Genomic DNA, 23,111 nt, shown 5'->3' with positions numbered 1-23,111 from the left:
AAATTGGCAAAACCATCTACAACAGTAATTTATAACTGTAAACTGTAATCCTTAACAATATTTAACTTTCTTATATCTTAACTTTCATTTATATCCTCTAGTAACTTTTCTTATATATTCCTGGGATTAAATTGACAGATATAGCCTTACTTCCACAACTTATATTCTCTCTCATTTTATTTGCATTGGATATAAAGGCCTCTTAAAACAGTTATAGGTTCAATAGGATCCTTTCAACTTAAATCTAGTATACCCATGTACACTTTTCAAAACTTTAATGCTCATACATTTAACAACAATCAATTGTCCTTTTGTTTTTTTTCTTTTAACTACCTGTGCTTCTTAAATTTGTATTCACTATAATACCATTATAATTAAAGAACAATGGCTTAGCTCGCAAACATTTTCTCAACGAATACTTCTCTATAACATGTAAAACTTACAACTTAGACCATGCAGTATTTATTTTTCATTCTGCGTATATGCTATTCATAAAGTAGTTTATTATCCATCAGTAAACCATATAAAAATCTCATAAATTGCGCCAGTATCCATATTCATAAACCAGCTCGTTCATACTGACTATCCACATCTCTCCCTATGGAAGTTTGCATCCAGTCTTTTCCTGCTGTTTCCTTTTTTTTTTCTTATGTCATCTGCTTATCTTTTTTTCTGCTGTCCTACTTTTCTTTTGTCTGTCGTCTCTGCCATTTTCTTATATATATATATATATTCTTTGGCTATCACTGGTCTCTTGGCTTATAAATTTTTCATTTCATTATATGGCGTCATACAATCCAATCAATCACAATACTATTTAAATGTTAAATAGGCATTACTATATGTATTTATACCTGTACATATGATACAATCTCCTTTTGAATCATTGCTATTTATATATATTTTTTTTTCTATAAATTATACTGATACTGTGCTTGTGAATCACTGTTCATCCCAACGGATACCAACATCTCACTTTCAATCTAAGTTACATTTGCAGTGATTAACTTGTGTTCACAAGATATTGAGGATTTTTCCTATTCTTCTTTTTTTTTTTTACTTATATATTCCTGTCATAGCTATACCGAAATCGCCATGCACTGTCCTCTACAGTACAGTAGATTCACAGAAGATAATTGGAAGTGTGGCACAGTATAGGAGTGCTATCTTCATAAAACTGACTAATTTCAGTCTCATCCTCTTTGGTAACAAAGTTATATTAAATAAAACAAACCACATGCTTATAAAGGCATAGCATAAAACACCAACAATCAGGAATTCTCATAAATATATAACGGTTGTATAGAATGGGAACGAATTTCCATGCATGGAAAGTTATGCAGCCTATTAATAACCACATTACCAAGGTCATCAGCAAAGTTTTCTAGAATATCCATATCTCTTTACTTTCCTAACAATCTTGTCTGTCTGTGTCTCATAATTTTCTTCTATAATAATTTTAAAGCTTATGTACTTTGAATATCTTAACATTGCCTCCCACAGAGACTATTTAATAATAACTAATTAATATACAGAAACTTCATTAGTCAAATCATAAAATATTTTATAATCCTGTAGTATACAAATACATAAAAGGTAAGTTACATAAACCATTTAAAAATAGTATCCAATTTTCCTTTCTCCTCTATTTCACCATATCACAGTTTACATGTATTCACTTAATTCTCTCCCATCTGTCCATACCTATATACAACAAAAGAGAGTGCTATGCACTCATTTATATCCATCTTCCTGCCATAATATCTGAATTATAAAGTTTATTATCCAAATTTCACAATTCTAGACCACACTGTTTGACACAATCCATGTGCTAACTTCAAGATGAATTCATTATTAACTCATGAATGCTTTAAATCAGTTATTATCTTCTGATATACATTTATTTATATTAATATTCAATAATATATACTATATATTCTATTTTTTTTTTTATTATCTGTACTTCACAAATATATAATACAATTTGAATTTAAACAATTATGATTTCCTCCTTGGTTGACATTTCAATTCCAATACAGATTTAACAATGAATCTGTCCACTTTATAGTTTCTTAGTACTGTCATTCTACAAATGACACTAAATAATAAAACTCAATGGATAACTTAAGCTCAGATCCTTGTAGCAAATCTTCAGTTCATTAGCTTATGCACTACACAAGATTGGACAATATAGCAATACATTGCAATATATTACAATAGTCTATTTTCATTATTGTGATAACAATTGTCTTATGTTGTACATATTCATATTATAAAATCATGACATTTTGTGCAATTTACTGTATGGAGAGTTATAACTCATCAAAAGGCAAATACTCTCACTGTTGCAACTCAATATATGTATCCAAACATTCTGTATGTACACAAATATTAACTTTTTAGTCATATTCATAACACTAATAGTAAATTTAAAGACAAACTTGTTGCTCAAGTATTGTTTAGAAAATTCAACAGGTTTCTTGTATAATCAATAATACAATCAAGAGCCAACAACATTCATTTCTGGCTTTACCAAAAGCTTTTCTTTAGGTTAAAAGACAACTTCATAAATTATAAAACTAAACTAAAGTCAACAGGTCTTTTGTACAATCAAGACCCAACAACATCCATTTCTGGCTTTACCAAAAGCCTTTCTTTAGGTTAAAAGACAACTTCATAGTTTACAAAACTGAACCATGTAAGAATAGTCTTACCTGTAATCTATCACTTTCTAACATGTCACATATTAATTGGGTGCTTATAAATTCCAACAATCACTTACTAAACATTGTCTCCAATGACAAATGTACATAGCTACAGGTACCTGTACAGGACCTTTAAGTACCTTTATTGATCAACAATGGCTGCTAAGGGCCATTCTAATGAATTTCAAGAGAAGCATCAAAAAGTGAACCAATTGCTCAAACATATAATACATTAAATATGAGCATACATATAATATATAATTCCAGCATAATATGACACCTTTGAGGAATTGGATATCATCTCTAGGTGCTTTTTCAACACATTAATAATCAATATCATATGATTATGATAACCTTGAGGATCCTAATAGATCTCAATTGGATTTTATACTAATTAATAATTAAATAAGGAACTATTAATAATAATAGTTTACAGTTATTCGGTTTTTAACATTGGAGTTTACTACCAATTGTTAGCCATTGCTATATATATATACATATATATATACATTTATAAAATTCAAAACACAGCAAGAAATAAATATAATAATTGTACTATCAGAGTTAAGTACTATTTTCACTGAGCTTCACAGCTAATCATGAGATAGCATCTAAAATGTCTTTAATATGTAATATTATTAAATATAACATGTTATGTAGCTTGTATCAGTTTATGTCAACAATATACTGTGTCTATCTATATTAATATGCTTTATTAATTCATTAATAAACACATATCAAAGTATCAACCAATATAATATATATATGACAGTATCTCAATTTGGGACTATAACCACAATCAAGACATATACCTGGACTATGCCTGTGATTGTCATTTATCTGAAATGGGATCATCAAACATATATGTGTACCTATGTAAAGAAATAATAACAATTCTTCAATTCAATTCACGTAGAACAAACACACAAAACTGAACAGTAAGTTTGACTAATTTACTGTGAATTAGCAACAAACTCAGCAATACCATTACACTGTTTATATGTATAACATGGTATGTGTTCTCATGTTCAACCTGTATGTCAACATAGTTAATGTAACTGTTTCTAATCTGTTGATATCCTATCATACTCTATCATAGGCATTAATAACATAACAATAGTTACTCTGTAATTTAAACTAATTAGATATCCATGTTGTTTTATACTTAATGTATTCATAATACTTCTTTCTTAGGTATATTGTATATCTCAATATCGTGCTACATGTCATGTCATTACTCTCGCAAGTTATCGTACATACTAAATCTATTTAATATGTAGAAAGCAATTCATCCAAAAGTTCAATAAAACAAGTGAGATACTGCGTTTAATGGTATGCGTGTTATTAACGTAAACTCACTTACCACAACTTCTAGTCAGAATTACCTTACGGTCGAATTTGTAGGCGGGATTGGTACCGCTTCTGAACTTTTAAAATCACTAGTATCCTGACGACTTAGGCGTAATACCGGTTAGTCAGGGAGAGAAACACCTCAATGCCTACAATATTCACAATTACCTATCTCTTATTTGTTTTTATAATAATATAAACACTTCAACTTTTTCGCTCCAAAACTCCCGCTGCCTACGTTCAATCATCCGTCCTCCACTTGTCAATGTCACATAGATTACTTTGGCTCTGGCCTCTGACGTTCCGTTTCAGGTTACATGATTATTGACTTTACCATTTTTAATTAATGGTGCGTCACACGATAGTTAACACTATATATAAAAACACCCAGACCGATACAAACAGTCATACTCATGAGTACATATATTTGTGCCGTGCGAGGAATCGAACCCGCGACCATCAGAAGTAAAGTGCTAAACTGCTGGACCACCGAGGCTATCAAAAATGTATTTAAGTATTTCTACAAGTTGTATAATACCAATTACACATACTCTGGTTAGATTGGAACTAGATGGCGCTGTGTGAGTTATTGTTAGTAATCTTTATGTTGTGTTGTAAAGGTACACAGCTGCTACGGCGAGGAGTTGGGATTCAATTCCGACGACGAAGGCTACGCGCGAGACTGCTCCGAGGACGCGCCGGCGTTGCCCGACGCCGTATCCGAGGTGAGTGGTTGTGTCAAAAAATGTAAAGCCAAAAAAGACTAATAAACGAATTTTACAATCTAAAACAAAAGTGATATACATATATAATTATCATTACATAGTATAAAACAAAGTCGCTGTCGCTGTCTGTCCATATGTATGCTTAAAACTACGCAACGGATTTTGAAGCGGTTTTTTAATAGATAGAATGATTCAAGAGGAAGGTTTATATGTATAATACATGTACACTCGTGCGAAGCGCGAGCGAGTAGCTAGTACTGTAATAAAATACATATACAGTTATACAAATATATCTTCTTATATATAAAATTCTCGTGTCACAGTTTTCGTTCCCATACTCCTCCGAAACGGCTTGACCGATTCTCATGAAATTTTGTGAGCGTATTGAGTAGGTCTGAGAATCGGCCAACATCTATTTTTCATCCCCCTAAATGTTAGGGGTACCTCTAATTTTTTTTTTTATTTTAAGGCAAAACACGTTTGCCGGGACAGCTAGTGTGTATATATGAATATAATTATTTCTCCCGCGTACACTTAGATTGTGGAATGAACTACCTGCCGAGGTTTTCTCACGAGACTACAGCATGGGGTTTTCAAGAAGGGTATATTAAGGTTTCTTAAGGGTCGGCAATGCGCACGTGACATCCTGGTGTTTTAGGTGTCTATAGGCTACTTTTTACCGTTTACCATCAGATGGGCCATATGCTTGTTACCCACCATCGTATTATATAAAAAAAAGCACAGTGTTTTTCAAGAAGGGCATATTAAAGTTTCTTAAGAATCGGCAACGAGCACGTGACACTGGGTGTTTCAGGCGTCCATAGACTACGGTAATCATTTACCATCAGATGGGCCGTCTGCTTGTTTCCCGCCATCGTATTATATAGAAAAAGCATAATGTCTTTCAAGAAGGACATATTAAGGTTTCTTAAGGATCGGCAATGAGCACGTGACACCCCGGTGCTTCAGGCGTCCATAGACTACGGTAATCATTTACCATCAGATGGGCCGTCTGCTTGTTTCCCGCCATCGTATTATACAGAAAAATCATAGTGTTTTTCAAGAAGGGCATATTAAGGTTTCTTAAGAATCGGCAACGAGCACGTGACACGCCCGGTGCTTCAGGCGTCCATAGACTACGGTAACCATTTACCATCAGATGGGCCATATGCTTGTTTCCCACCATCGTATTATACAGAAAAATCAGTGTTTTTCAAGAAGGGCATATTAATTTGCTAGCAATTCTCCCACTATGAGAGCATTGCAATTATTAAATTTATTTTTAGGTAAGGTCCAAGATACTGACGTTTATACTGAAGCCTTGCCTTCCATAATTACTAAAATAAGAATATTTTTATCATCGTATAATTTTAAGTAGTATAAATAGTTTTAAAATATAAACGTGTTGGCAATTAGCTGAAAGTTTATATTGTGTTAATTAAATAAATAAATAAAAAAATAAAAATTAAGGTTTCTTAAGAATCGGCAACGAGCACATGACACCCCCGGTGCTTCAGGCGTCCATAGGCTACGGTAACCATTTACCATCAGATGGGCCGTATGCTTATTTGCCACAATGGTAGTATATAAAGAAAACCATAGTATATTCCAAGAATGGTATTTTAAGGTTTCTTAAGGGTCGGCAATGCGCACATGACACCCCTAGTGTTTCGGGATAGTGTCCATAGGCTACTACTTTTACCATTTATTTTGCCGACGTCGTAGTATGAAAAAACATGACAAATAATTATGAAACTAATCATTTAATTACAAATAGGTTATATGTATTTTAATCTTTTCTTCAATGGTAATATTAAAATAAAACAACAAGACAAGAAAAAAACACTCAGGAAAAGAAAGAAAAAGATTTATCCAGTGCTTTTCGACAGTGCAATAATATAAACAATAACAAACTATCAATAGAAATAGAAATAGAAATAATCTTTATTCAAATAAACTCATTACAAGCACTTTTGAATAGTCATATTTTGATTCTACCACTCATTCGGAATGCAGATTCATCACAAGAAGAATGAGCAAGAAACTTGTGTGTTGCTCTTTTTAATAGATGTTTTTTTTTATATAAATAATTACAGTATAACAAGTAACAGGCATGCGATAATCAACATAGAAGTCGCTACGCACAATGCTAATGAATACACGTGTTCACATCGAGGAATCGAACCCTCGACCAGCGGAAGTGAAGCGGTGTGCTAAACCACTACACCACCGAGGTCGTCAAATATAGTTACACAACAGCTGTGTATCTACAAATAAACCGTTATCTATGACGAGCAACCACACGAGCTGCTATCAACATAGTAAACAAGGCAAAACATATGTTAAATCATAAAATTTCAAGTGGTACACAGTAATTTTATTAATATTAAGAATATATATATTAAATTCGTAATTAAATGCAATTAAAATATATTACACCCTGTATACGCATGGGTGAAAGTAACTTTGTGTGTATCATATATATTAACATAGTATATAGACTATGTCCTTGAGGACCAGTGTTCAAACAGTGAAAGAATAGTGCTTACATAGTGTTTTTATTAATATTGAGAATATATATATCAAAATAAATTGACGACCTCGGTGGTCTAGCGGTCTAGCACACTGCTTTACATCCGATGGTCGCGGGTTCGATTCCTCGCACGGCACAAACATTTGTATTCATGAGTATGATTGTTTGTATCGGTCTGGGTTTTTTCTATGTATAATATGTATGTATTTACGAAAAAAAAATATCTATGTATTTGTATCAGTTATCTAGTACCCATAACACAAGCTTTAGCCAGCTTAACTTGGGTCTAGATGGCGCTGTGTGAATTGTCCTGAGATTATTATTATTATTAAATTCGTAATTAAAAGCAATTAAAATATATTACACCCTGTATAGGCCAATGAAAGTAACTTTATGATATTGTGAATAGTGTTCAAACAGTGAAAAAATAGTGTTTATATAGTGATTATATGTTATTAATATTAAAAATATTTATTAAAGTGGTATCTCCCAATTAGTGGTACGCGTACCCCCAGGGGTACATGAAGTTGCATCAAGGTATACGTGCGGCTATCAGTAAAGCAAACATACACACACTCACAAACTGTCACATTTATAATATTAGTGTGATTGCTACAATAAGGGGTACGCAAGGTTTGAGATCTTTTTTGAAGTGGTACGCAACAAAAAACTATTTGGGAACCACTGTATTAAAGTAATTAAATGCAATTAAAATATAGTACAGCCTGTATACGTCCGGGTGAAAGTAGCTTTGGCGCCAGGAGGGCGTCACATAGTCGTGGTCAAGTCAAGAACTTATTATTTAATTTTAACAATAGATACAAGTAGAAAGTAGGTATTTTATTAATATACGTAAGTACTGTACTTAAACATATTTATTGTACACTTGAAATACTTAACACTTAATAACTTGTACATATACACGTACATATTGCCATCTTCTCTTGAAGACATCAGAGAAGCACTATTTAAATATACTTAATTAATATTGAAGGTATGTAGTTACATAAAATCTGTATGGTGACAAAATATATAAATAAAATAATTATGTTCAATTAGTGGTCCACCGAATTCCTGGAACCAGCTCAGGGGGGTCATGGCCCACATGACCCCTCCCTCTTGGATCTGCCATTGGTGTATCATATATAAAAATAATTTGATTAAGTTCAAGGAAACTCTTAAGGCACTAAGTTTTGTTGATGTATATACTAATAATGACCCTAATGAAGCATTTGACGTGTTTTATGATACATTTAAGTTGTTCTATGACCTCTGTTTTCCTATACTCAAAATTAAAGTACCTACTGAAATAAAAGTTCATTGGATATCTAAGGGCTTAAAACTATGTAGTAAACGTAAAAGAAAATGTTTGTGGGAGTATAGACGAAATAAAACTATAGAAAATAAAAATAAATTTAAAACCTATAGTAGGCGTCTTAAAAACATTATTAAATTTACTAAATAAGTGAAAAAATGACAATTACATACAGACATCAAAAAATAATTGTAAAGCGACGTGGAATGTTATAAATAGCAATAAATCTAATGTTGTTAAGGAACCTATAGAAAGTATATATATTAATAAAATAATTGTACATGACTCACAAATAATAGCAGATGCATTTAATGATTACTTTATAAAAAATTCAATCTGTGATAAGAATTCAAATACGGATGACATTCCTTTTGACGAGAATATAAATATGACATGTAATAGTAGCAATAATAATGTAAATGACATTAATCGTATCGTATCATATCGAAATTATAATTCAATGTTTATGTTACCCACTGGTCCTGATGACATAAATTTAATAATTAAAAACTTACGAAATACTGCAAGCATAGGTTATGATGAAATTTCAACAAAAGTAATTAAATATGTAGCAGGAATAATTTCACCAGTTTTAAGTTATGTTATTAATCTTTGTATAGAAAATGGCATTTTTCCTAATAAACTAAAATTATCAGTGATAAAACCTTTATTTAAAAAAGGTGATAGGGAAAATCTAGACTGTTATAGACCTATAGCTCTTATCACAATATTTGCCAAAATTTTTGAGAAGGTAATTTACAATAACCTTTACTCATATTTAGAAAAATATAAAATACTTGCTAATGAGCAAAACGGATTTCGAAAAAATAAAAACATTAACTTAGCTATATATAATTTTCTTAATACTGTAATTACTAACACTGATAAGAAAATAAGTGTAACAGCGCTATTTATGGACATGACAAAAGCATTTGATCATGTAAATCACGACATATTATTTAAAAAAATGGCGTCGTATGGTATAAGAGGAAATGTATTATCATTATTAGAATCGTATCTATTCAATAGGCAACAGGTAACACAGATTAGTAGAATTTGTGTAAAAAGTAAGAATGAGACTATTTACACCTCGAAATTGCGATACATACGATGTGGTGTTCCTCAAGGTAGTGTACTAGGTCCGCTTTTATTCAATATATACATAAATGATCTACCGAGGGTTGTTAATCATCCAATGATTTTATTTGCAGATGACAGTACTATATTATTTATAAATGATAAATTAGCCAATTATAATTATGAAAAAGAAATAAATAACTCTACAAAATGTATAATTGACTGGTTACAAAGACATAATTTAAAAATTAATCTGACTAAAACAAATATGATGACATTTAATAGACACTCAATTCAAACCGCTACAATGAACATTAACTATTTAGGACATAAAATACTTAACATTGATAATACAAAATTTTTGGGTATTTATATTGACGATAAATTAAAATGGAAGTATCAAATCGAAAAAATTTGTAAAGACTTAAATCGATTTTCATTTGCTCTATACAATCTTTCAAAGGTAGTAAGTATAACTACTCTTCTAAGTGCTTACCATGCGTACGTCTCATCAACTTTGAGATACGGTATAATTTTTTGGGGTAACGCTACGGGTAAGGATTTCGTATTTAAAGCACAAAAAAAATGTGTCAGGGCGATGTGTAATTTAAAAAATACTGATAGTTGTATTCCATATTTTAAAAAATACAATCTACTTACGGCTCCATCCCTTTACATTTATGAGGTGTCTATTTTTATTAAGACGAACTTTGAACTTTTTAATAACATCAAAGGAATACGTAATAATGATAAATTGTGTAATTTTCCGGCTAAAACTGCTATGTCGTGTAATAGTATTTTAGGAATGGGACCTAGAATATATAATAATCTTCCAAGGGCATTAAAATCCATCAAAAAAAACCAAAAGGTAGTATCCATCAATTTAAAACTGCTCTTAGAAATATACTGATTGGTAAAACTTACTACACGGTTGGTGATTTCCTGACTGATACATTGACGTAAAGACAATTGATTAATGACTATCGGTATGATGACGTAGTACAGTAATTTTATTTCATTAAACATTAATTGTACCTACAATTTGAAATTTTGCACACCTCTTACGAGGTTAATGTACGGATCTCAACAACATATTTATAACACCTTATTGTATACCTACATTTGGCAAATAAAGTATTATTATTATTATTATTATTATTATAACATAGTATATAAATATATCCTTGAGGAATAGAGTTCAAATAGTGCGAGAATAAAGAAGAGATAGCATTCGTTAGTAGTGACAATTACTAATCCCTTTATTAATTTATTTATATATATTTATACTAGCTGCCACGCACACCCCCGTCACATTTATATAACATTTATCGTTATATTGCTTCTATATTTATATAATATCTTTTTAAATTGTAACATATGTGTTATTCTGATGTATAAGCTATATTACTGTAAAGTTTCATCAAAATCCGTTCAGTAGTTTTAGCGTGAAAGAGTAACAAACATCCATCCAATTATCTATTTGAGGAATAGTGTTCAAACAGTAAGAGAATAGAGAAGAGATGGCGTTCGTGTCGATGGTGTATTAGTGGGGATTAGTAATCCTTTTATTAATTAATTTATTTATATTTATACTAGCTGCCCCACACACCCCTGTCACATTTATAGAACACTAGCTGCCCCGCCAAACGTTGTTTTTCCTTAAAATAAAAAAAAATTAGGGGTGGACTACCCCTAACATTTAGGGGGATGAAAAATAGATGTTGGCCGATTCTCAGACCTACTCAATACGCTCACAAAACTTCATGAGAATCGGTCAAACCATTTCGAAGGAGTATGGGAACGAAAACTGTAACACGAGAATTTTATATATACGATTAATCGTTATATTACTTCTAATTTATATAATATCTTTATAAATTATAGCCTATGTGTTATTCTGCTGTATAAGCTATAATACTGTAAAATTTCGAAAGACGCAGGTGCAGAGTTGCTTAGACACGTATTTGCTGCATGGGAAACTAAAATGGATGCGATAGGTGTTTTTTGTGACCTTTCTAAGGCTTTTGATTGCGTTGATCATAATACATTGCTAAAAAAACTTGCTTTTTATGGCGTCAAAGACAATGCTTTAAATTTAATAAAATCTTATCTATCTGATAGAATACAGAAAGTGAAGGTTAGCAACGCTACGTCTGACGGGTCACTTGTGCAAATGGGTGTACCTCAAGGATCTATTCTCGGTCCATTTTTATTCCTAGTTTACATTAATGATCTCCCATATGCCATGCAGGATAGATGCGGCATAGTATTATTTGCAGACGATACTTCATTGATTTTTAAAGTTAATAGAATGACTAATAATTATGACGATGTAAATAGTGCTTTGCGGCGTCTCCTGCACTGGTTTACAACTAACAATCTTATGTTAAACGCTAAAAAAACAAAATGTGTTAATTTCTCTCTGTCTAAAAGTTTTAATACTAATTGCAATATTAAATTAAATGACGAATCTCTCGAATTTATAGAATCTACTGTCTTTCTAGGAATCACACTAGATAATAAAACACAATGGGGTGCACAAATTCAAAGCCTTGCAGCGAAACTAAGTTCAGCAGCTTTTGCCGTGCGTAAGGTTAGACAGTACACTGATACTGATACTGCTAGATTAGTCTATTTTAGTTATTTTCATAGTTTACTCTCTTATGGAATATTACTATGGGGAAAAGCGGCAGATATTAAAAATATATTCATATTACAAAAACGTGCCGTTCGAGCGATCTACTGTATGAAGAGTCGTGACTCATTAAGAGAGAAATTCAAAGAGGCAAATATTCTCACCGTTGCTTCTCAATTTATATATTCAAATATCCTATATGTTCATAAAAATCTTGACTTATTTCCAAAAAACAGCAATATTCATAATATTAATACTAGATTTAAAGACAAACTTGCTGTCCCCAAGTATCGTTTAGAAAAAGTTAATAGGTCTTTTATGGGAATAGGTATAAAAATTTACAATAAGATACCAAAGGATATGTTGGAATTACCCTTAAATAAATTCAAAACATCTGTTAAATCATATTTACTGAGCAAAGCCTATTACTCACTAAACGATTACTTGAATGACGAGTGTGCATGGCAATAGTTGTTCATGCACTGAATTTTCATTTAATGTTAGACATAGACACCTATATAAATATACATTGTAAATAAACTGGCTTTAAAAAAAAAAAATAATTCAATTGAGTTTCTTGCCAGTTCTTCTCAATTGGATCTATATACCGAACTGGACGGTAGGGAAAAAAATAAAATTATAATGTAAAAATTTGACGTTCATAAGCGGCTAAAATGTCCTACATGAATAAATGATTTTTGAATTTTTTGAATTTTGAATTTTTCATCATAGTAGGCTAACTGACTTGACTTCATGCTCATTTTCATCCTCCACTGGTGCTGCCAGCGTAAACTGTTAGCGTAGGCGGGTGCACAATTTCATTATCACCCTTAAAAACATTCAGTCATGCTTCCTTAATTCAAATAGTGTTGACAATTTTTTTTTTCGGACTACTCTAATGCTTTTGGCCGCAGCTGGCCTTTACAGCTTCACCGGACGTTAGGGGGCGAGTGCAGATGGCACTCCAAACCAAGGAAGGACTTATGGAGCGGCTAAAGGCCAACTCCTGCTTGACGGATAGGACTTTAGTCTGAGGGCACCACTAGGGGTTCGAACCTCGGCTCAGGCAGGTCGGCAGGTCGTAATTTCGATTCTCGTTTGAATTGGACGGGAGATCGATCGAAGGGGTTTTGAGCCTCGGTGGTCTAGCTGTTTAGCACAAGGTCTTACTTCGCAATGGTCGCGGGTGCGATTCCTCGCACGGTACAAATATTTGTTATTCACGAGTATGATTGTTCGTATCGATCGGATGTTTTCGATATATTCTGGGTATTTTACAAAAAAATTATATTTGTATCAGTTGTCTGCTACCCATAACACAAGGCCTGTTTAGCTTGGGACTAGATGGAGCTGTGGTGATTGTCCTAAGATATTACCTATTTCAGTAGATAAACACAAGATAATACATACTGTATTGTCTTGTACAGTTCACATGTCCTGACTTTTTTTTATCGTAAACCGAGTAGATTATAATGATATGCGAAACGGATAGACAGTATCATTAATATGTATTGACTAGCTGTACTCACGACTTCGTCCGCGTTCAATTAATATTTTTCTAAAATAAAAGTAGCCTAAGTTACTCCTTCCATACCTTACATCAGCTGCCTGCCAAAAAAAGTTCCGTCAAAATAGGTCCAGATATATCAGAGATTAGTCGGAACAAGCAGGTCTGTCTGCTTTTTCTGGCAAGACAAAAATCAAGTCACAAAGTCAGACAAAAATGGTAAAAAATGTTATTTTGGTGTATGTACCGTATTTATATTCATATGCATGTAGCAAAAAACAGTTATTTCAATATTACAAATAGGCACTCCAATTTTATTTATATGTATAGAATCGCAGCCTCTTATCTTAATAACTGCAAAAATCCTGTAATACTTTAGGCCTTATAACTTATTATTTTTAAGTAACGGTATTAATATTATCTTGATATTTCTATTCAGTGTTCATTTTAAAATTAAACAAATTTCTTTTATTTATCTATTTACATCAGGTGACGGTTAGTTTCGTCCTCTGTATATTTAAAAATGTATACATAATTTAATAATATTAAATACCCAGACCGTAATCAATCGAAGACATCAATCAGACTGCAATCAAACACACCTATACAAATATTTGTATTATACAAGTGTTGAACCCGTGACTATCAGAAGTAAACCAGTGTACTAAAACGCACACCACCGACGTTAACCTATAATACCCCAAACCAATATTTGTATCTGACGGAATCGAAATCATGACCATCGGAATGACTGATAAACCGCTACACTACGAAGGTCATTTAAAAAAAGTCGTAAATGATAACATCAAAAACAGCGATATTTATTAACCCGTCAAATGCGATTTGCGAATGAGTATCAGTATGGCAGAAGCGTATCACTGATACGGCAGATTACGGTCTGATAGAAACACCTGTATGATAATGATAAGTACTAAATACTGATCACACAGTCAGTACCGACTAACATACAAAATGGTCAAGATCCGACGAATTCAATCGAAGAAAACAGTTAGTTATTTCCAATTATTATCGTGCCAAACTTTTGTGGATATATGTATTGTGGTCCATATTTAAAAATACCGTATAACGCATAAAGAACAAATGTAGAAAATTTAACATAATCCTAAAGATTAACAAAATGGATTATCCTGATTAACTATATAATATAGTTTCACAAGTGAGCATGAAGAGTGATAATGAAATCAGCATGTCTAGTGTAACAGTAACAATTCCTTATTTATCATAAAATTATTCGTGTTAAAACTAACATAACTATTAATTTTGTGTACTAAATGCGAAGGTTATAATATGAGACAATAAAACTCAACAAAATGAATTATCCTGAAACCTAACCTGAACTTAAATAATTTGATAAGTGATAATTGAGTCAGCATAAAAAGTGATAATGAAATCAGCATGCCTAGTGAAATACAGTAAAAATTCCCTGTTTACCATAAAATTATTCGTGTTAAAACCCAATTAACTGTAATATTAATGCATACTAAACTTTATAACAAACAATACTTTTATTGTCATTATTATAATGAGTTAAATTAAATCGCCATCACCATCATCGCAGCCCGGAAGACGTACACTGCTGGACATGGGCCTCCCCCAAAGATCTCTTAAATTAAATAATTATTAAAAAAGCGTTAATTATGTGAACATAAATAGTGATAATTAAATCAGCTTGCCAAGTGAAATACACTAAGAATTTATTAATAGTTTTATTGTCTACATTATAATGTGTTAGAACAAATTAATAATTAAAATAGTGATAATTAAATAAACATAAATAATGATAAAGATAGTGATAATTAAATCAGCATGCCAAGTGAAATACACTAAGAATTTATTAATAGTTTTATTGTCTACATTATAATGTGTTAGAACAAATTAATAATTAAAATAGTGATAATTAAGTAAACATAAATAATGATAAAGATAGTGATAATCAAATCAGCATGCCAAGTGAAATACACTAAGAATTTATTAATAGTTTTATTGTCAGCGTTAGAATGAATTAGAACAAATTAGTAATTAAAATAGTGATAATTAAGCAAGCATAAATAATGATAAAGAGAGTGATAATTAAATCAGCATGCCCAGTGAAATACACTAAGAATTTATTAATAGTTTTATTGTCTACATTATAATGTGTTACAACAAATTAATAATTAAAATAGTGATAATTAAATAAACATAAATAATGATAAAGATAGTGATAATTAAATCAGCATGCCCAGTGAAATACACTAAGAATTTATTAATAGTTTTATTATCAGCGTTATAATGAATTAGAACAAATTAATAATTAAAATAGTAGATAATTAAGTAAACATAAATAATGATAATAGATAAATAATTAAATCAGCATGCCAAGTGAAATATACTAATTTATATTCTTTATTCAAATAAACTTAATATAATCACTTTTGAATAATCACATTTTTTTGATTCTACCACTCATTCAGTATGCAGACTCATCACCAGAAGAATGAACTAGAAACTTGTGTTATAGTGATATATTATAATATGTTAGAGCAAATTAATAATTAAAATAGTGTTAATTAAGTCAACTTAAATAGTGATAAATAAATCAAAATACTTAGTGAAATATACGAATAATTATTTATTATTATTATTATTGGCATCATTATAAAGTGTTAGAGCAAAATAATAAGTTAAAAAGTGATATTTAAGTCAGCATAAAAAGTGTAAACAAAATAGCACGTCTGGTGAAACAAATTCACCTTTTTTATGGATGATAATGGAATAGCAATGCAATTAATAATACAAGGAAAAACCCAGCGTTGCCTAAGACGAAGGCAGGCGGTACTTCGTGGTTAAAAAACTTAATACCGTGTTTTGAGTTGAGCACCAGGTCCCTTTACAGGACCGCTGCGGACAAAGTAAAGATCTCCAACCATTGGTAGGAGATGGTATCTAAAGAAGAAGAAGAATGGTTTAAACGCCTGCGCTAACGGCTTATGCTGGCAAAGCTCCAGTAGAGGAATATCAGATGAGAATAAACTGAGACTAGTCAGGCCATCGTGGCAAATTCACCAATAAATAACGATGCTTCCAGGGAGGACCGTGTCGAGGTCTACCTAATAGGGTTCATTGGAGGGGGAAGAGAATTGTTAGTAATGTGGGCTGATGATCCCATTGCTAGCAATGTACCATGTCAGGTTACCCTCCACGTGGTTCCCTGGAAACCATCGTGATAAATTCCCGTAGAATTATCACGATGGGCCAACTGACCTGACTTCATGTTCATCTTATCATCCTCCACTGGTGCCCCGCCAGCGTAACCCGTTAGCGCAGGCGGGTGCATCATTACATTAGCATCCACTAAAAAAAAATAGGGTTCATTGCTACAAAAGATGCCACTAGTTCTCCATACTAGCTATAACTGCCCCCACCTCTTTAACGTGGAGCAAATAACGAGCACTTTTATAGTTATCATTATTAAAGTTACTTTAATTTTTAGAAAAACGCAATCTCAGTATTGTTTTATTCATTGATAAAGTACTACTTGCTTTAGTACCAAGTCATCATCTGCTTCTGCCTTATCCCATTTACTCGTATTTGTGGTCGTCGTAATATGTTTTTCGCTTCCATTCATCCCTGTTCGCAGTCATCGCGTTATTTACTTCCTTTCTTACCATATCATCTTTCACACAGTCCATCCATCTCTTTTTCGGACTTCCTCTGCCCTTATAACCATCCACATTCATATGTAACACCTTCCTTAAAATATTATCCTCATTCCTACGCATTACATGTCCATACCACGATAGAAGATTACTCTTCAACCTCTCCGACACCGGCGCCACTTTCATACTTCCTCTAAAGTATTCATTCTTTAGTACCAAGTACTAGTACTTTATTACTTTATCTATGAATAAATTATTTATCTATCTAATGGGTCACTACGCCCTACATCTAGTGGTTTTTTATTAATACGTCAATATTCCAGGTAGACTTGGTGGATACATCACTGGTGATGGACACCAGCGGCGGGGGTGACGGCGGGGGCGGAGGGGGAGGCTCGGACGACCGCAGCCCCCCGCCCACGGCACACAACAGGGACTCCTCGCCACCACTAGGTAATTATTTTTTAATTTTATTGACAGGTTTGCGCTATCACTATACAGTGGACCCGCGGTAATCCGGCCCCCCTTGTAATCCGACATTGTCTATTATTTGTTATTGAATATTACTTTGACAATATACTTCAGAGTGCATATACATACATACATATATAACATAGAATCTTATCACTGGATCTGTAATTTGTCGGATTACAAGATACTCTTTTGTAAAAAATTCCGGACTATAAGCACCCTTAAGCAGCACTCTATAATCCGACAAATACGATGGTCCGACACTGCCCTGCAAAACGTCTGTCGGATAACCGGGGGTCCACTGTATATGTATATAATATAAAGAATCATCACTGGATCTATAATTTGTCGGATTACAAGGTATTCTTTTGTAAAAAAAATCGGACTATAAGGGGTCTTAGGCAGTACTCTATAATCCGACAAATTCGATAGTCCGACACTGCCCTGCAAAATGATTGTCGGACTACCGGGGGTCCACTGTATTATATACGGTTTTAAATTTTACGTATATATGTACAAGGTTTTATATTATATGTACAATTAGAAATCATAGGATCTTAGCAAGTTTTATTTATTTTTATTAAGTTACGAGTATTTCGATAGTGTTTCAACCACCATGATCATACTAGCAAGACGTGTAGGGATGTTATGGATATGAAATTTCGAATACGGATAGGTTTCGGATATAGGAATGATCATTATACCGGATACGTATGCGGATATGAAATTGTTTCGGATTATCCGCTAGCTACGGATAATTTCGGTTACGGATATTATTTTTTAAGGAATTTAAAAGTAAAAGACAAATCTATATTAATAATTTCGTCAAGGGGTACAGTAGACTCGAACTAAACATTATGTGAATAACAAAACATAAAAAAATACTGATTTCGAGTCGACAACATATATCCGCAAAATTCGGATTATGGAGTATTTCGATAAATTCTAATGACACTGACAAACAAACCGCAGTCGCCATCTTTTCATTTCACTAGCATTTTCTTCTGTCATTGACGTTTCACGAAAATATTGGATTTGACACTTTTTTATGATAAAAGAGTATGTGTTTTTTCTTTAAACCTGAAATTGGCCGATTGCGAGACAAATTTGGCGATTTTTTTTTATTAATTTGTTATACGTCTCTGGATACAAGTTATTTTTAGCCCAACTGAAAGTTTTACAAAAAATAAAAATTATTTGCATAAAAACTTTTGTACATTTTATTTACTATATTTCTAATAATAATAATAATAATAATATCAGGACAATTCACACAGCGCCATCTAGACCCAAGTTAAGCTAACTAAAGCTTGTGTTATGGGTACTAGACAACTGATACAAATACATAGATATTTTTTTTTCGTAAATACATACATATTATACATAGAAAATACCCAGACCCACACAAACAATTATACTCATGAATACAAATGTTTGTGCCGTGCGAGGAATCGAACCCGCGACCATCGGACGTAAAGCGGTGTGCTAAACCACTAGACCACCGAGGTCGTCAAAAATTTCAAATTTCTTAAACACAGTGAACGAAGCTTTACAAATCTATGCCTTGCTTACTTTTAATATTCCATGAGAACCAATGACTACAGATATATCTACCCACATTTCACCCGAGCGAAGCCGGGTTTTCATCTAGTAATTAATAAAATGGTTACATAATGTGTATCAATTAGGCTGCGCCCCTATCCGATATTATCCGACACATTTATTTCGGATTCGGTTACGGATACGGTTATTTTTTCATATCGGATATCCGATAGTTACGGTTAAGGAGCTCCCTAACATCACTAGTGTGAAGGTGGGATCCGTTAGCGCTAACGGTAGGGCTCTAGTAGGGAGTCCTCCTCCCATGGTAAGACGATAACGGCCCTAAACGACAGGAGCGGATCGTGGATTTGTGGAGCCCTGGGCTAAATCTACTTAGTGGGGCTCTCTAATTATATTAATCAAAAAAAAAATACACCGACCAAAAACAAGCGACCAGAATTTCCCCGATCCATTTGATAGACGCGCACTTGCATGGGTTGATTGATCTCAGTGTTGCCAACCTTATAATATGTTTTTTAATATTCTAGATATTTTTTTATACTCTAAATATCGTTTCAGTGGGGACTGGAGGTCCTTTGTAATTTCGGGGCCCCGGGCTGCAGCCCATAGGTAGATCCGCCCCTGCTAAACGGAGATAAACCGGCACAATAGTCCCTCAGTACCAGAGTGAATAGTTTATTGTACGCACGTCCGGTACTCAGAAACAACTATATCATTATTGAAGTGCCTTTATCCCATTACTAGCTGACCCGCGCCCGACCTGACCCCATCTTTTGCTTTATTTTTCATTCAGCTCCGCTCCTATTGGTCGTAGCGTAATGTTATATAGCTCCTGAGATTCAAACAAGTGGCGCCGGTGTCAGAAAGGTTAAAGAGTAATCGTCTATCGTGGTATGGGAATTTAATGCGTAGGAATGAAGATCATATCCTAAGGATGTTGTTACATATGAATGTGGATGGTTATAAGGGTAGAGGAAGACCGAAAAAGACATGGATGGACTGTGTGAAAGATGATATGCTAAGAAAGGGAGTAAATAACGAGATGACTGCGAGCAGAGATGAATGGAAGAGAAAAACATATTATATTACGGCAACCACAAATAAAAGGGATAAGAAACGAATACCCATAGCCCAGGGCCCCACAAATTCACGATCCGCCCCTGTGGAAATACGAACATTATTATGGACAGTACAATCGTAGAACCGTTTTGTATACATGGTCAGAAATATATTGTGACTATAACGTATTGTGTACTGTACCATGTCAGGTTGACTTCCACGCGGTTCCCCCTACAAACCATCGTGATAAATTTTTGGTGAATTTGTCACGATGGGCTAACTGACCTGACCTCATGCTCATCTTATCATCCTCCACTGTAATCCCGTCAGCGTAAACCGTTAGCGCAGGCGTTCCACCATTCCATTATCATCCTTAAAAAAACGTATTGTTAGTATAGGTTATTACTTATTACTTACTAAAACAAATAATTCATTTGTTAACGTGCGTAAGTAAGATAATTAATTAAATGATTGTATTTTATTTTAGAATAAACTGATAAAAATCAAACAATAAAAATAGATGGCCATGTTTATCGGATTAGCACACCGATTTCCTGCCAATGATCGCAGGGTCGATTCCTCGCACGGTATAAATTGTATCTTGGTGACCACCAAGTACCTATATTTATTATATTTTAATATAAAAGATACACACGCATACATATGCAAGTTTTTAACAACTTATATACCTGGTATCTAAATATATATACCTCAAAGGTGACTGACTGACGTAGTGTTCTATCAACGCACAGCCCAAACCACTGGACGGATCGGGCTGAAATTTGGCATACAGGTAGATATTATGACGTAGGCATCCGCTAAAAAAGGATTTTGATTAATTCTACCTCTAAGGGGATAAAATAGGGGATGAAAGTTTGTATGAAACTTTGTTAATTTTAAACCGATCGGGCTGAGACTTTGCATGCATAAAGCTACTATAACGTAGGCATCCCCTAAGAAAGGATTTTGATAAATTCCACCACTAAGGGGATGAAAGTTTGTATTAAATCTTCTTAGATTTTAGACTATTTGAACTGAAATTAAAGATTGGAGCTACTATGATGAAGGCGCTCGCTTAAATAGGATTTTGATAAATTCAGCCCCTATGAGAGACGAACAAAATAATTTTTAGTTCTTTCTGCTACTGTTATTTTAGAAAAATAAAGTTAAATTCCACGCGCACAAAGTCGCGGGAACAGCTAGTTCATTTATATGTATCATAGTATTAATATTGTTTACATATTTATTTATTTGTATAATGTTATCAGAGTCCTGTAGATAGTATAGAACAATCAAACGTTGTATTAAACTTCAGTTGTCTTCCAACTTGAATTGTAACCAGTAATGTTTTATATTTCCGTTAGTTATTAACAAATTAGTTTTTTAAATACCAAGTTTGTATCTCGCAACGTAACGTGATATATTCTATAAAATCATTTATTCATTTTAGTCGCTTATGAACGTTACATTTTTTGTGTTATATTTTTTTCGCTACCCTATTGTATTAACGATCATCCCTTTCCCCCTTGTCCTTCATGTGGTAACTTATGTGCATAACGGTTTCTTACTTCATGATGAGAAGTGTTAAGATCAGAGAAGAGGGGGTATGTTGTGGTAGACCACCACGCTCTGTGGCCAGAGGAGATCGAGGAAGGGTGCGAAATCGCTGAAGTAGCAATACCTGGTACTTATCATTGCATTCTTTATTTATTAAACGGCCACAGTTGTCTAGCGGTTTAGCAGACCGCTTTACTTCCAATGGTCGCGGGTTCGATTCCTCGCACGGGACAAACATTTGTATTCATGAGTATGATCGTTTGTATCGGTCTGGGTATTTTCGTTGTATATTATGTATGTAATTACAAAGGCCGAAAAGAGATGGATGGACTGTGTGAAAGATGATATGTTAAGAAAGGGAATGAATAACGAGATGACTGCGAACAGAGATGAATGGAAGAGAAAAACATATTACGACGACCACAAATAAATGGGATAAAGAAGAAGCTGATGATGATGAGAGAACGTTTTTGGATTTAGTAAAAAATTTTTTTTATTTTTTGTTTTCAGTAACGAATGGGTCTGCGCGGTACCGAGACGAGCGTCCGACGCTCCCCACCGACCTGTCGGACACCAGCGACAGCGAGCCGGACAAGCCCCACACGTATGTTTGTTTGTATTTGTTTCTAATACTTTATTGTTAGAGAAATCATACAAATATTATAAATGTTAATATTAGGGATGCTTGTTACGCTTTCACACAAAAACTACTGAACGGATTTTAATGAAACTTTACTATAAATATATTTATATTGGCTATGGATTTCACGCGGATGAAACCACGGGCACAGCTAGTGCAATTATTTATTTATTTATGTCATACTAAGTGAGCTTTACAGTCTCCCAATATGAACACTTAGGAAGATAATATACTAATACACACAATTATAAACACTAATTACATACATATACACTAATTACACAAGAAAACAAAAGGGAACAAAATAATAATAAT

The 23,111-nt window shown here is 33.2% G+C and overlaps 1 protein-coding gene across 1 annotated transcript in view; it reads left to right on the top strand.

The window, feature by feature from the left end:
- The window catches only part of LOC131847410 (protein Aster-A-like), a gene marked incomplete at its 3' end in the record, with an annotated part of 58,956 nt that extends 36,196 nt beyond the window's left edge, over positions 1-22,760 (top strand). The window contains exons 8-10 of the mRNA XM_059196988.1: positions 4,676-4,780; positions 17,830-17,959; positions 22,667-22,760. Coding sequence (XP_059052971.1) covers positions 4,676-4,780; positions 17,830-17,959; positions 22,667-22,760 — 329 coding nt within the window. The remainder of the gene's footprint in view (positions 1-4,675; positions 4,781-17,829; positions 17,960-22,666) is intronic.
- Between the last annotated feature and the right edge of the window lie 351 nt (positions 22,761-23,111).

Source organism: Achroia grisella, unplaced genomic scaffold (genome assembly GCF_030625045.1).
Source record: "Achroia grisella isolate CSIRO2021 unplaced genomic scaffold, CSIRO_AGI_Agris_v1 utg534, whole genome shotgun sequence".
Lineage (NCBI taxonomy): Eukaryota > Metazoa > Arthropoda > Insecta > Lepidoptera > Pyralidae > Achroia > Achroia grisella.
The sequence above is the reverse complement of the archived record's forward strand: the minus strand, read 5'-3'. Positions and strand labels throughout refer to the sequence as shown.